This window comes from Lampetra fluviatilis, chromosome 19 (genome assembly GCF_964198595.1).
Source record: "Lampetra fluviatilis chromosome 19, kcLamFluv1.1, whole genome shotgun sequence".
NCBI classification, from domain to species: Eukaryota; Metazoa; Chordata; class Hyperoartia; order Petromyzontiformes; family Petromyzontidae; genus Lampetra; species Lampetra fluviatilis.
The window spans coordinates 4,122,264-4,138,691 of NC_136293.1; the positions used below are offsets into that span (position 1 = coordinate 4,122,264).

The 16,428-nt window shown below is 45.5% G+C and overlaps 1 protein-coding gene across 1 annotated transcript in view; it reads left to right on the plus strand.

The window, feature by feature from the left end:
* Positions 1 to 16,428, plus strand: part of LOC144937554 (neurobeachin-like) — a 525,952-nt gene that overhangs the window by 438,860 nt on the left and 70,664 nt on the right. Inside the window, exons 29-33 of the mRNA XM_078864832.1 lie at positions 3,329 to 3,497; positions 4,561 to 5,236; positions 5,807 to 5,958; positions 8,447 to 8,567; positions 10,241 to 10,368. Coding sequence (XP_078720958.1) covers positions 3,329 to 3,497; positions 4,561 to 5,236; positions 5,807 to 5,958; positions 8,447 to 8,567; positions 10,241 to 10,368 — 1,246 coding nt within the window. The remainder of the gene's footprint in view (positions 1 to 3,328; positions 3,498 to 4,560; positions 5,237 to 5,806; positions 5,959 to 8,446; positions 8,568 to 10,240; positions 10,369 to 16,428) is intronic.

Consider the following 16,428-nt stretch of genomic DNA (forward strand, 5'->3'; position numbering starts at 1 on the left):
ATCAACAAAATGGCTTATCATGTGGATATGTATAGCAGCCAAACACTAAAAACGCATATTTATAAATGTGGAGGGAAAAACCATAGGACCCGGAGAAAAATCCATGCAACCATGGGGAGAACATGCAAACTCCAAGTATAAACGTGTCAGGGTCAGGATCGAACCCACGACCTCCTGTATAGCAGGCGAGGTAGTTAATATCTCACCATTGCGGCAACAATCCTTAAACCTCTACTACACTATTCAGCGATGTTATTGTGTCTTTCAGCAGGGAAACTCTGTTTTGTGGCTGTACTGCGCAGTGTTTGAGATGTTAAGGCCACTTGGGACCAGTATTGATCACCACATGTGCATCACGAAGCCTGATTTTGTTGAACTGCAGATGGCTAGCTCCTCACGACAAGTTGTTTTTGTTAATTAGAAAATATAAAAACGTTATTACGTGTGTAGAAATGTAGCTTCATAAAACCTTTGGCAGCAGTTATAATTCCTCGTCAGGCATGATCTATCCATTGCTGGATGAAGGCCTCCCCAAACCATCACCATCTTTCACTAACCATTCAAATGACCACTTGATTCACGAACAAATATCACTTAAAATGTAACTATTTTAATTTATCAGGTAATGCCCACTGAACTGTATAGCTATTTTTCATAAGCGACTTGGCCACAAATGCTAGCTCAACGAAGTGGCTTATCACGTGGAAATGTATAGCAGCCAAATAAGCAAAATACATGTTGACTCTAAATGTGGTGGGAAAAACCAGAGGACCTGGAGAAAAATCCACTCGGCCACGCAAATTATTGACTGGGATTGAAAATCTCAACCTTTCAATTGCAAGTCTAGCTCTGAAGCTACACAGTGCCACCCAGGTTAATTTTCAGATGCGTTGCCAGTATTCAGTGAGAGTCGCATGACGGGAATTAATTGAAGAGTCATTCAGAAAGTGCACTCTTATGAGTCAATTATCTTTCGCATTCTTTTACTTCAGCGAAAGCCTGAAACAATTAACAATGTGAGCAGCGACTGGAGCTGCCATATTAACTTGTTTTTTTTTGGAAGTGTAATTAAGTTGGCAATAGTATTTGTATTTAAATTAATCTGGACACTTTTTTTTATTCGGCAGCAGCTACAAAGCAAATGTAATTTAGTCAGTGAATGAAGGGAATAAATATCAGGGGGGAATTGCATTAAATAATTTGAGTCCCCGTGCAGATTTGTTCTGGTCTAAAGAGAAGCTTTGTGTGCACGCTGATGAACTGCTGTGGACTGGTATTTTTGGAGGCTGTTTGTATACAGTGGTTGCAATATAAATGCACAAGTCTTGGTGTGAGACGTATTCATCGTGCAAACCGAATTGAGCGTGTGGGCCCGTGTTCACTGCCCTGTGGAAGCATCGTGTAGAGTAGGAGCAGGAGTCGTTGTGAAAAGTGCCGGTGTACACATTTGGTGTTCTGCCAAGTGCACGTCGGCCCATTTCTAGCACTGTTTGTATGGAAATGATGGTTCTGACCTGTACAGTATTGCGGGGTTCAAGCACGAGGAGGAACTTGTTGAATTGTACAAGAAAATGCCATGTCTTCTGGTGACGCGATGCTGTATGTAAACTCTGCATACGCCACGTTGAATAAATGGGTTTGAGAATGTCACCTTTTGGGAGAATGAATGGCAATATACCGGTGTTTGTAATTTTACATGGAAAAGTCCAAACATTCCATGGAGAAGATATTCATAATATAAGTAGTTTTTTTTATATATATAACCAAAAAATGTTAAAACATACTTTGTTAACTTCATAGCTGGAGTGGACTGACCGTTTGGGCTACGGGGCACAATCCAAGTCTCCATTGAGGATAAGAGCGAGCCCAAAAATGATCGTGTAATAATTGTAACGCCCATCAGGTTTACAGAACTGATTATTTTTGCGTTATGCACTGGTTCATCAATACACCTATAATCGGTTTCAGAGTTCATTATCAATCCCAAAGTCACGGAATTGATCATTATCGAATCCGGTTCAATTGTATTCACGACCGGCACCAATTGGCACACGTGACCGTTGAAGCCACAAGGCGCATTCCAATGTGGTGAGTCACCTTTTCCAAAGAGTAAACCCAGAACATATTCCTCAGTCAGCCTAGGTCTATTATAAAAACAAAATTGTGCAGTGCGCTACACATTGAACTCATTTCTTTAGAAATGCGTTTTTTACGTGTAATATGTTGACCCCCCCCATACATGCATACAACACACACAATGTAATAAAGTTTAACACAAGACCGGTACCATATCTCGGTACAAATGAATTCCTGCCACCCGAACACTTTAGTTGCCAATTCCCAAACTCTGCAAGTCAAACCCAGACAGGTGGAAACCCTACAATGGATCATTCTGTACAACTCTTTGACCTTGCATTTATGGTTCGCAGCTGGTATACTGGTCGTGATACAAGCTTGTGCTACGTGACCGCACGCACTGCCAGTGTTAAAATCTCTCTCCAGGCACTCGTTACATGCACACGCAGCATCACTGCATTTTTACAGGCGTGGCATGTTGTATTGAATGATATGTTCCATATCATGCCATAATGCCCCTTCCAGATCGAGAAGATATACTGTTGGACGTTTCTGTAATCATACACAACTAATGATACAAGGGGGTTGCGTCTGCAGTGACATAGACGTGTAATAAAACGTGTTATATGTTATCGAATTAAAGCGCCACCATCTGCATCTTGCAAGTTGTGAAGATGCAGATTTGTCAGTGTTGAGTGCCACCTAGTGGCGGGGCGTGGGTATGTGCGTGCTTACCTGAAGAGCTGTGATCTGAAGAGTTCTGATGCAGTACAATAGTACGGATGCGTTTATCGGATTAAAAATACATTCTGATTTCGGATTGTTCGAAAAAAATGACATTCATACTTTTGCATCATTTTCGTTATGTTCTATATATATATGTGTGTGTCATTGGGCTAACAAAATGGACGTTACTCAATGCCATGTAACACCACTGTTGGTGGGAAAACAGAGGAATGTGACATTGTATGAGTGGCATCACTTTCCTTCGTGGAATGTTGTTCAGATTGTCCAAGATGTTGCATCTAGTGAAACTGAACCTTCCTGGCATGAAACACTCGGCCGTGGGGAGCAGCGGAACACAATGGGGTGGACGTGTTGAGTTCGAGGCGGGTCAGAACGGAAGGCCACTTGACTCGGTCTGGCTCTAGGGTGATCCCAGCCGCGCGGTCTCCGCTCAACGTGCCGCGCTCACGAGACGCGAGCTGCAAGTGGCGAACGTGCCGTCTGGTTCTTGTTGCGACGCTTGCAGGAGGACAGCAAGCAGGCCCAGTTCCTGGCGCTGGCTGTTGTCTACTTCATCTCTGTGCTCATGGTGTCGAAGTACCGTGACATCCTGGAACCGCAGCGCGAGATGGGCCGACGCGACAGCCAGCGCAGCAAGGGCACGCGACCCGACCTCAACTCCCCCTCCAGCGCAGGTACCGGCCTCCCCGCGTCCTCGTCCCATGCGCTCCGTGGCTCCCCCATGTCAGCAAGTGCATCTCTTCTCGTGTGCGCACACGCACGAGGGCAACTCGCGTGAACCGAGGGCATCTCGCTCAAAAGCATCACACGCTAAGATGTTTTGCCCGGGTGAGGGCGTCTCATTTAAACGAGCACATCCGATTAGCATGGTTGGCTACGTACGGTGCGAAAGAAGTTCAACATACGTATATACACTCACTTAAACAAGGATATTTATTTTAGGCATTGAGGTTATGCTGCAGGGTGGTTAGTAATTTAGTACTCGTGCCACATAGCTAGTGTGTGATTTTGATCAGTTGAATCCCCCTTTGTGGTGCATTATCAAAGTACATGTTCTGATGTGAAGTGGCCATTAAAAACTGTGATTTATTGTCAGAACTGAGTAAACATCGTGGCCCTCAAAGCCTCAAAAATCCAAAATTAAAACATGCCCCCGGATATGCTAGACAACATTAATATTTCAGCTGACCTAGTTGAAGCATTGGCTTCAACTAGGTCAGCTGTGCTTAACATGAGTGCCTTGTGTGGTATCATCACCATCGCAGGAGAGGCTGCTGTTAGGAGTGGCGCTGGCCACAACATCTACTATCTGTGTCGTGCTGACATGAGCATGTTGATGCCAACAGCACTTAATCCAGCTTGGTGCTATTGTAGCGAGTGCATTTTTGTGACCTTATGTATATAAGCTATAAGGGGACCCTTGTCTTAATAATATAGTCTCTTTATCCGGCATAGCCTCCCTGAGTCGAGGCTTTTTTGAAGCAGATGTTACATTGGAATGTTTGGTAATTTCTATTTAAGAAGTGTTTTGCTTTGTATGGGAGAAGACCAGAGTATCCGGAGAAAACCCACACGAAATGAGGTGATAACACTCAAGGGGCGACACAGATGGACTCATGAACACATTTGCTTCATCTGAGTTGCCTTCACACCTGGATTTGTATGTCCGCGTGACTACATTCGTCCGAGTTAAAACGCGCGTCAACGTGACTCTGCACGTCCGCGCGACTCTGCTAGATGCCGGTGCCCTGCGAGAGATCACAGGCAGCAGCAGCGGAGGCAGCAGGGACGTCACGTCCCCCGCCGCCGAGTCCCGGCCGGAGCTGTGCATTCCGCGCACGGACTCGGGCATCGGCGACGATCAACCGGGCAGCGCGCCCAGCCTGCTCACCTCCCCCGAGCAGCCGGACTCCGGCAACAACAACAACAACGGCGGCGGCGGACACGGCGGCGGCGGACACGGCGGCGGAGGAAACGGCGGCAACGGCGCCGTGGCGACGAGCGGCGGCGCGGCGGCCACGTCGGCCGGCTCCGACGCCGTCAGCCAGCTGCTGTGCAGCCTCTCGGGGGAGGTGAGGCGGCCGCCCCCCGCGCCCTGCGCCGACGAGGCCACCAGCAACGGCACGGGCAGCGGGCCCGTGTACGCCCCCGGCTTCCAGCACGGCGCCCAGGGGCTCGCGCAGCAGGCCGCCGTCGCCGCGCCGCAGGTGACCGTCGGCGCGGGCGCTGCGCCGGGCGGCGGGATGCCGGCGGGCGGCCCTCCGCAGGGGAAGGGCGTCAGCGTGAAGGACATCCTGCGCAGCCTGGTGGCGGCGCCGACCGGGGAGCTGGTGGGACCCGCGGAGCCGGCGCCCAGCAGCGAGGTGGTGGAGCCGCGCTTCATGCTGCCCATGCAGTTCCACTCGTTCGACAGGTGCGCGCGCCAACGCCGCACGCCCTGCCGTCACAGGCGGCCCTCTGCTTGACTCCAGCCTCATATATCCTCTTTACGATCCAAACTAGAAATTCACGATCCCAGTCGTGAGTGTGATGACCCTAGGTTGTGCTTGTTTTTAGTTAGCCCAGATATTTTTTTTGCACAATATGCATCCGTAGTTTGTTTAATTGTCACATAAATTAGCTTATATAATAGCAATTAAATGGAGAGCCCTCTTTGTAATGATGAATGTTACCTAACTGGGTAAGTTCATCTAAACTTGTTCCTCAAATCTAAGTAAATTTTTTCGTGATACTGCATAGGCAATGGTACACAAGCGCAAACAACTAAAATCCAACACATTCGTCAACAACGCTGTGGCCTTAAACATATAATTATGGTGACATTTTGGGTATTGGCCCGTCCATGCCCATGAAGGAAGGCCATTGCTCAAAACATTGCCTTTCACGTAATATTTTTTTCCCTTTTAAGGCCACACTGTGAACGTGTTGAGTTCTATTAATTTACTTTGCTTTCACGCGTTTATGCACGTGCGTGTCTGCTCAGGAGTGTTGTGGTCCCAGCCAAGAAGGGCAGCTCTGGGGGGCTCGTGTCCACCACCGGGGAGCTGCTGGTGGAGGGGGCTCCGGGCAGCGCCGCTTCTGGATTCGCCAGCACCATCTCGGCGGCGTCCCAGCGTGCCATGATCAACACCACCGGTGAAACGCTGTGACCTGCCTGCCCTCTGCTGGACCCAGTGCCATCAGCAAGGCCACTTTCTGCTAGAGTTGGTTGTTCCTAAAAAAAACTCGCCCTGGTGTGCTGAATGATAGGAATTGGCACGTTAAAAACGAACGAACATTTACGTGGCCAAACGCAACTATGGATCAAAGTTACTTTTCATAACGTTACTAGAAACCATCACGTGAACTCTGGTCAACCTCGCAGCGGCTTTTGGCTTGCCATCGAACGAAGACGGTCACCGCATAGCGAGCTTTCAGATGTGCTTCTGCGACCATCTGGAATGCCCTTCCTTCCGATATTAGGAAGCCATTGGAGCTATGCACTTTACAAATCTAGATTGAAATACATTTATTTAGAACTGTTTTTTGTGTTTAGTTTGTTGTCCATCCCCCGCACATCCTATTTGCACGGTTGGCTACGTACGATGTGAAAGAAGTTCAACATACATACATACAAAATCCAAACATCCAATGCCGACGATATGCTACCACATCCTGCCATGACTTTCTTGTTGACACCCAACCTCCTAACTAGGCGATTACATGTTCCTGCTGTCCAGTTCCAGGGATTCCTTCCCCCTGATCACTGACATCTCAGTGCGGCTGCAGTGCTTGACTCTTCACCCGATGCATCATTTGAACTTGAATTATTTATCTTCATGTTAGTTCGCTTACCTTTCAAGTGCTGTATGCCCTGCCTATGGGAGGCGAGGTATAAATATTAAACGATGATCGTGACGATGAAAGGCATCGTCGTAAATTAGGTTGAGAATATTTGGTTACGGATTTTTTTTTAGAGTCACATCATGTTCCATACATCCAAGTCGTTTACCCGACTCTGCCATGAAATTTTTACCATCCTTGTAGTGTACTTTGATGACTTGAGGGTAAATAATTAATGTTGCATAATCCTCCATTTGACATTTTAAATGTAATAATGTAAATTCGTAATCACATTCAGAAAAATTACATTATTAATTAAATACGTTGTGATTACTGTAAATATTTCCTTAAAATGGATGTTACCTTGAAAATAAGAACACTATTGTGATTGTCGGCTTTGCTGATATTTATGCATTCGTACAATCCATTTTTGTCCATATCTCCATTTAAATTGAATGTATTGTTTTCAAGTACAACATGAGAGTAATCAAACAGTGCATTGTATATAATGATAATCTAATTGCAAGCTGAACACTAATGTACAATATTAGCGACGATTGACTTTGTTAGTCTGATTACCATAATGCATTGCTGCTTGTAACGCATTACTCCTCGACTTGGGCTTTAAGATGAAACAAACAAATGAGTGTTCTTTATTCAAGAAATCCTCACTGGGTCTCAAGAAATTTGAATTATAGAGCCCTGAACTTGGATGTTTTGCAAATGTATTTTATTTGAGTGCATGCTGGAGGAAACCAGACGAGCTGGCGGAAAAAACCCAGACATATGAAGGGATAATACAAATCTACACACATTGTTTGAGAACCCATTTGCTGTACTGCCATCATGAATTGCCGAGTAACCCAGCAGGATGGGGAATATTAACGTGTCATTAACCCACCACCATCACTCGACACAGCCAATTATATTAACGCGATCTAACCCACAAAACAAGGAATGTTTCTGATGAGTAATTTTGGTCACGTGTTAAACAGGCATGGGAAATATCTCAATCCCGCTTCTCCAAAGCGCCAGGTTTGCACGTGTGTGCCACCATGCTCTGCGACTTTGCTCGCGAATATACCCCAGTGTTTAATCATCATCATCGTCGTCGTCGTCATCGTCGCACGTCCCTGTATTGGGTATCACAAATCACCTGTACTGGACGACGTGAACATCCTAAAGAGGAAAATGGGCCCTCGGGGCTGCACAGTAATTCATCAGCGCGGATCACGACGGTCATGTTCTGTCTCATAAGTCCGAATGTCTTCATAAATACGAGATAAAGAGACATAACATGCACATTCAGTCTCACACACACACACACCACATCCCCAAGGCTGATAAATTATGAAGGGAGCTAACCTAGTTGTGGTACATTAAACATGACCCGAAATACCATGAACGTGCGAATTAATGATAAGAACCGAGCACCAGGCTGCTTATAATGTGTTGCACTATGGAGATAAAGTTGGATATGGATGATCACCAAGTAGGCCCACAGCCTATAACACCCATTATGCACGGTGGCCGCCCATGTGAGTCGTCTTCAGGCTCAAACACGATTGATTACCTTCCGTGTCGCAACGAGACTCGGCCCATTCGATTAGCACGGTTGGCTAGGTACGGTGCGAAAGAAGTTCAACGTACAGACGTACATACTTTCTGTGCGACTTGTTGACGGGGGAAATATGCTCGTTATTGCAAGCCGACCGTCCTCGCCTAGGGCACAGCGCTGCATCGCAACGTTAGCGGGCGGTGGGGACACGATTCGAGCAATCGCGCGCTGCGTCTCTTGCAGGGGAGGTGGCTCCAGCCCCAGCTCCACCCACCTCCAGCTTTGTGAACGGAGCGACGAGTCGGAACCTGCCCGCGGTGCAGACGGTGGCGCCGCTCCCAGAGGACTCCATGGAGAACACCAGGTTGCCGCTCCTGCTGCTGTCCGTCGGCTGTCTGCCTCTCTGGCCAAGCGCAAAAGACCACGAATGTCTCAGGCGGCTTTAGAGACGTCGTCACCGGTGGTAGTTGCCGGTTTAGAGTTGCCACCCGACTTTCGATGTGGGGGGGAGGAAATAGCATTCTGCAGTTGCCCTAATCTGGACAAAACTGATTGCTGCTCCCAAGAATGGCCAACTGAACAAATCGCTCCACGGTTCTGCCCCACGCGATCTCGCTTCTCTTATTTATTATTATGTCCCAACTCGGCCCCTGCGTTCACAATCTCTATTGTCCCTCACTATGTCCCCCCCTCCCTGTGCTCAGTCACGTTTCTGCTCCTGTTCCCTCCTGGCTCCCCTTCATTGAGATAAACTCCCACTCCAAGTCGACCAGGCCACTTCACTCGCCATCTTTCCCTCTACTACTTCCCCACCTCGTCTTATAAACCTTAACCATCCTCCCCCTTTCCTTTCGTAACCTCGCCCCTCCCTTTCCCTATCATCACCCTTCCTAGCCATCCCTTCCCTTTCCCAACACTCAAACTCCATCCCTTTACCCCCATCAGCCAATGCAAATGTACCATTTATAATTATTTGAAAGCGCGTTGACAATGATAATAGGTTTTCCCCCTTTTTTCTGGAAACAAAACAGGTGTTAAAATGTTAAAACACCAAACTGAAACCTTTTACAAGGAATCATGTCTGCATTCACCGCAGTGCTTGTGGTCAGAATGCAAACTACCCGATATTGTGCACTCTGTAGGCCAAACGTATTTCAAATGCGCAAACTTGTCAATGAAATTAAATTCATTGGTTTGACAGAACTCGGCTACTGGATTCCATTGCCATAATACATGTCGGTAACAAGTGGCCAGTAATGAGTGCCCCAGAGTTTCCCCAGAATAATTACGGGCCTTAGGATGTAAATGTTGACCCCATGTGATAAATCAGCTGTCCACCTCTCGCACACCTGAGAACCATGCACCGCAGAGATGGCGGGTGGCTCACAAAGCCAATGCCCATGTAAGAGGACTGAATCAGCTTCCTTGAAAACCTTTGTTCGAATCCTGGTATATCCCACTCTTTATTAAACCAGGCAGTGAAACAGCGATGGGCAACCCAGACGAGTCGGTGGGTCGTGCGAGCAGCCCATCTTAACCTCAGCAGGCTGCAAGCTTGACATCGTGCTCTTCCACTAACCATGACCCCCACGTGTCACCCAAGATGCACTTAGACCAGGCCACCGTAAGAGGCGCTGCAGGTTGCCCACCACTGCTCCAGCACGTGACAAGATGATGGTATTCGTAAAATAGCGGTCGGATCATTATAGTCGAGTCCGAGTCAAAGTGGCACTGTGGTTGGAACTTAACTCACAATGGAACATTTTAGATTTCAAATTCCAGTTGGGGATCGAAACACCTCTGTGGCGCATAAAAAATAATACCGCTTTGTGGATATTCAACAGTGTTTATCCCATGAGGATGGCCCATTCCATAGGAATGTGGAATTTCTATTGTTGCCTCTGGACTGACATCCCTATAATGCTCATTTTGACAGGGAGACACGAATTGCTCGATTGTTGTGTGTATATATATACATTTGAGTGGAGGTATATACGTGGTGATCTTGGTCTGCTTTACGATCGTTTTTGTTTACAGCATCACGACCAAGCTGGAGCGTGCGCTGGAGAAGGTGGCTCCTCTGCTGCGCGAGATCTTCGTGGACTTCGCCCAATTTTTGTCGCGCACGTTACTGGGCAGCCATGGCCAGGAGCTGCTCATTGAAGGTGCAGAATCCAAGTGCCATCTTCCTCCATTCCAGACAGGCCAAAGTTACTGCTCCACACAATGCAAACAGTCAGCCGCAGCATCACCATTGCCACAGCACCCTCGCCGCCATCCTTGTCGACACCGCCACAAGCACTGAAAAGGACAGAGTGTGTTGGAGCCGGGGAGGTGGCCCATGGGCTGATGATGCTTTGCGGCACTAAGTTGACGCTCGTGAGATCCTAGGTTTCATCCGTGTCTCAGCCTCCCATAATTAAAATGAGTTCTCAAGTGCGGTGAGTTGATGGTCTCCTCTCAATTTCAATTGACTCTGTAAAATATACTCATTTAGCTTTTTGCTTAATTTGGAATTTTATAGTCATGAGAATCCGAGACAATTTGTAGTTTTTCATCCTTTATGGCGGGCGCCTAAGAAGCAATTCAAGAAACCTCAGAAGTAGTTCTGTGATGATGTGATCTTCAAGAGATTGTCCTGCAACATGGGGTGATAAATTGAGCTCAAATTTAATTTGGTCTGATGACATGATACCAATAGCACGGCTAGAATATGTTCGGTGGGTAAAATCATCTATATATATAGAATAAGATGAAGCATCTCCAAATGCATCACATTTGATAGCCGTGAGCCAAGTGGTGGGAATTCCGCACACTCATAGGAGGGACCAGCCTCTCCTTAGGACAACATAAATGGCATCCCACAAAGTGGTCCTTGTTTTAGCTGCCCAAGACGGATGACTGGGTCACTCCAAACTTTGTACTTACTGGCTGTGAGGCAAGTGCTCTAGCCCTAACTCGGTACATACAAACATATGTATTCTGAAAGCATTTGTAAAACCAGAAATAGGCTAGCTTCCTCGTGTGAGTGAGTACACAATGTATAAAGCCCGTTGTTAGAGTTTTTTTTTTGCATATTTTAAGAATTTTAGGCAACGAGTAACAGTTATGTTTTGTATGCAAGCAACATATTATTGTCCTCAGTGGATATCGAATTGCACATGAAGGATTTATTAAAGGATTCTCGGAATGTAATTGCATGGCAATATTGCCCCCGGGAGCGTCTGTACTAAATCATGTCCTTTGTTCCTGCACTGACACCGTAATATATTCATTAGAATGCACGCACACACCTTATCTTGAGTGCAATCATCTCCACTGGCCTCATGGGTACTGCATGGCAATGCTGTAAGCAATTGTGATGAAGTATTGCACGCTGGCCACTGTAACAAAGGCTCCTCGTAAATTGTAACAAGTTGTCCGTGTGCAAACGTTTTGCAATACGCGGATAATTGGCAAATTGAATCGCACGTTTCGCTTTGAGATGTCTCGATTTCATGACGGACAACACCTTAAGAAGTAAGATAAGCAGGCCTTGTTATTTGTCGTCGGCGCCTCTACGTGTTTCTCATGACTGAAAATGCGTTCATCCATGAATAGATCTGACTTCATGAAAATGTAAATGTGGCATCTCCCTGCTTTATATGAGCAAAGAGACTTCTCTGTTGGCAGCCCTTGGTTCTTAGGGGAACCGTCATATGACTCTGGCAGTGATCACTATTGACTTTAAAAAGTGTCATTCATTTAATCAATCCCAGAGGAGGGATGGTTGTCTGAATGGACTCCCAAACGGGATTTGACTTCATGCCCTACTCTACCATTGTACCACCTGGACAGATAATACCACCTGGCAAGAGTGCAGACAGTGAAGTCTAGAGAAAATGTCACCTATAATAGAGTCCCAATGGGTTTTAAGACTCTTTTAGGAGAGTTTTCAATTGCAGTGTTTGGCCATTTCCATTCAGGAGTGTTTGGCTTGTGGGAGGAAATCAGCGTACTCAGAAGAAAGCCATATATCTATGGCCATCTTGCAGTCTAAGCCTACAATACCTCCCATCTAAGGACTCAGCAGGCTCAATTCTCAGTAACTTTCCGAATCTGGATGTGGTCATAGGGAATAAATAAGTACCTCTTGGAGAGACTCCGTCGATCTCTGGCAAGCATTTGAACTTGCAGCATCCGACTGCTATTTTTATGTAATAATACGATTTACATTGTATATAAAGTGTTGCATTATCAGTGTATCTTCATGTGTTTACATGTGTGTGCACATGTTGATTTACATTGCTGTTTGTAGTGTGGAAGAGTCGCCAGTGCTCAGCACTATGATACCAATATTTCAGATTCAATTTCAAGCCTACAAAAAGCAATGCCCATTCGTACTTGGACCTGACCTTGGCATTCCGTAGGTTGACTCAGCCTAAAATGCATACCTCGTGTTGTATGTCTACATCAGCGATTGGGGTGAAACGGGTGCTGAACGTGGCATTGACCGTAACTTCCCACTCACTTATGGTTGCTTTAATAGGGGCTCTACTTGAGCATATTGGCACAAGACAGAGGAAAGTGGAAACACATGACGAAATGTGCAGTGGACACCCGACGGGCAATCTGCCCATGGATCGTGATGATGATGAATAGTTGCTCACTGACTGGTAGCGCTCGACTCACAATAGCGAGGTTGTGACATCAAATTGTAGTCTGTAGAATCTTTAGTTATACCTGGAGGAATACGATGAGCTAAGAAGCACTTTTTCACATAGTCCAATAGGGGTGGGAGTCAGCCAGTTACATCAACAAACAATTAAAACAACGATACGGGTGCACAATAGAGAGAATGCGAGAAAGTAGAATCTTGACTTAAAGATTTCGTGACTGCAGGAATTCATATTCATCTTCTTGGTTCTTTTGGTAAAGTCACGTAGAAGGGAAATAATACAATAATAAAAGAAAGAACCAAGAAGATGAATCCCTGCAGTCACGAAAGCTTTAAATCGGAATTCATATTCTTTGGGTCTTTCGGTAAAGTCACGTAGATAGGTTCAAAAAATATTACAAAAAACTACGACGTTTCGATAGCAACACAAGCGGTCATCATCTCCACCCACTTGTGCCGCGATCAAAACGTCGTAGTTTTTTGTAATATGCATGCAAGTTACTAAACAAGAATAAGCATATATGTACTAATTGCATACGTAGATACATTCCTGCCAATTTTTCAATACTAAATGCAAGCTTGGGCAAGGCAGCAAAAACAGTCGCAGACCACACCAAGACAACACGCACTAGTCCCTCATAGAATTGTGCATTAAAATGTAACTATATCGATACACGGGTGGTAAGGATTAAAGTTACGAATCACATTTGCAATTATGGTTGTACCCGGCGGAAATCTCCTGCTTCAGGATATATTTTTGAAGGAAGATTTGCGGTGTTGAGGGTTAGGAAACAAGGTTGTTCCTAAACGATGGTTTTTACAACGGGAGAAAGAGGCTTTTTTGTTACTTCCAATTATTATCTGGTTCTTTCGGTAAAGTCACGTAGAGAGAAAATAAATTAAGTAATAGAATGCAACGTTTCGATTGCAACACAAGCAATCGTCATCAGGTAGAAAACAAACCTAGTGAACTTAGAAATACAATGCAATACAACACAGAGAGTCGGCTAACAAAACAGTCAACATCCTACCTGGTTGATTACGTTCTTCCAAAGATTGCTAAATTTGAGAGAGAGACAAAACACAGACACGGAGTCAGACAGACACACAAGCAGAGAGAGACAACACAGAAACACACAGAGAGAGAGACACACACAACATAGACACACAGAGACACAACGCCACTGTGTCGAGGCCTTAAATAGAGAGAGAGGTGGGTCTGCTGGAGCAGTGAAATTAGCGTGTCAATGAGAGAGTTGTGTGGCAATCCACCCCGCAGCGGCCGGGGGAGAGAAAGAGCAAATGGACCTATGCAAGCCTGGTAAATTTTAGAGAAAGAAATAGGAAGTTTGAAAAAACGAACTTGGCAAATAAATTGGAAATATAATGCAATGCAACACAGAGAGTCGGTTAACACACAGTTAACGCATAACCTGGTTGATTACGTTCTTTAAAAGATTGCGAAATTATAAGTTATATGGAATTTGACAGAGACACACAGAGAGAGAGAGAGAGAAAACAAACTTAAATCATCCCCGTAGAGGTGGTTCAAACTTGATTCGAAGCTTTCGTGACTGCAGGAATTACTCTTTGGTTCTTTCGGTAAAGTCACGTAGAGAGAAAATAAATTAAATCATAGAAAACGACGTTTCGATTGCAACACAAGCAATCGTCATCAGGTAGAAAACAAACCTAGTAAACTTAGAAATACAATGCAATACAACACAGAGAGTCGGCTAACACAACAGTCAACACCCTACCTGATGATGATTGCTTGTGTTGAATCGGAACGTCGTATTTTATTATTTATTAATTTTCTCTCTCCGTGACTTTACCAAAATAACCAAAGAGTAATTCCTGCAGTCACGAAAGCTTCAAGTCAAGTTTGCTCCAATTATTGTTCTGGAAGGCCCATTGCTTGTTTATTTAGATAATTTTGTTGCTATAAATGTCCAAATGATGGGCCACTTTGTTGAGCTATCATTCGTAGCTTTGTCGCTTCTGAAAAGCAAGTTAATACCTCGGTGGGGTTTTCCTGGTAGGAAGGGGATGATATTCTTTGGGTCTTTCGGTAAAGTCACGGAGAACAACATTTCTTTTTAAGAAATTGTTCTACGTGACTTTACCGAAAGACCCAAAGAATATGAACTCCTGCAGTCACGAAAGCTTTAAGTCAAGGATGGAGATGGTTTCGTGTTATTTGTTTTTGTTTGAGTGATTCGTTTACCTTTCTTGTACTTTGCACTGCTATCGTGTTTATGTATTGCTCGGTGTTGTAACGTTCTGACCCGCCCCTCCTGCACATCTGTGAAGAGCTTTATAGCTCATCGGATTCCTCCCATATAAATACATATTCTGACTATGATTCTGACTTGACACTTAACAGCACTTGCTCCAAAAGTCCACTCAAGACATACAAGGGGATGTGTACATTTGCGACTCCTGTGTGTCTAGCCTAGCCTGGGTGTTTACAATCACTGAACACGTAGTGCCACCAGCCTTGGATTCTCTTTGCAAGCGAAGGGTTGATCGGCCTTCATGCTTCACCTTGAAATATCCATAGCGTACTTGCCTCCTGCCGCGATAGACGCTCGCATAACGCCGTGTGATCCATTTGTTGTGAAGGCGTCCACAGACGCCGGCAATGACGCCCGTGTTGGTGTCCAACAGCAGGCGGCAGTGTTGGAACACATCCCGGAACGATTGAAAGCGATCCGTTTACAGATACCCCACCAAAATAATACGGAGATAATTACAGAGAAAACAATATTGGAATGTAAAGCCTCTTGCATGTCTCCCACCAATCCCACGACACTTATTCAATATTTTACCATTGTTCTGATAAGCTTTGTACAAAATAGCCAGTCCTTGTTGTGTGTTGCTATCAAAATATTCGGATTATTAGGAAACAACGGGGTATCTGTAAATGGATCGCCCTATGATTATAATTTTTGTGATGTTACCCCATATGTTCATTTCACAATCCCGGCTGATATAAAGTAGTCAAATTACAACATAGCACCGCACCGTATATTTATCCACAATGCAATGTGGCATTATGGAGTGTTCACGAACCCTTTCACTTTGCATTATCGCGAGCGATGGCGGTGGCTTGGGAAGACCTTCACCGAGCAGTGCATGGACCATACATGATGATGATGATGACGATGATGACGAGCGATGATGATGATGAATGTACCTGGGTCTCCAGACACTGCAGAAACAGGGGCGTCTGGCAATGGAGGGGGAGGAATTATTTTAGCGGTTATTATCAGAGGAGGGAGGAAGTGAGGGTAAGGGAAGCCAGGGCAGAGAGGGTCAGGAGATAAAAGGGAGTTGAATGTTGACAATTCATAAGAGCAGCAGGCGAAGGGAGGAAAGTCTCGAGGCTGAACTTGATTATGGGGAGTGAGTCTGCAGGGCATATGGCCAGGAAGGTGGAGGGAGTTCCAGACTACTGTGTGCCATGAACACATCTGAGATTGAATGTTACTTGCTACGACAATCTAAACATCCACAAAGGACCAGAGCGAGAGGCATGCCTGGAATTAAACTTTAACACTTTTTT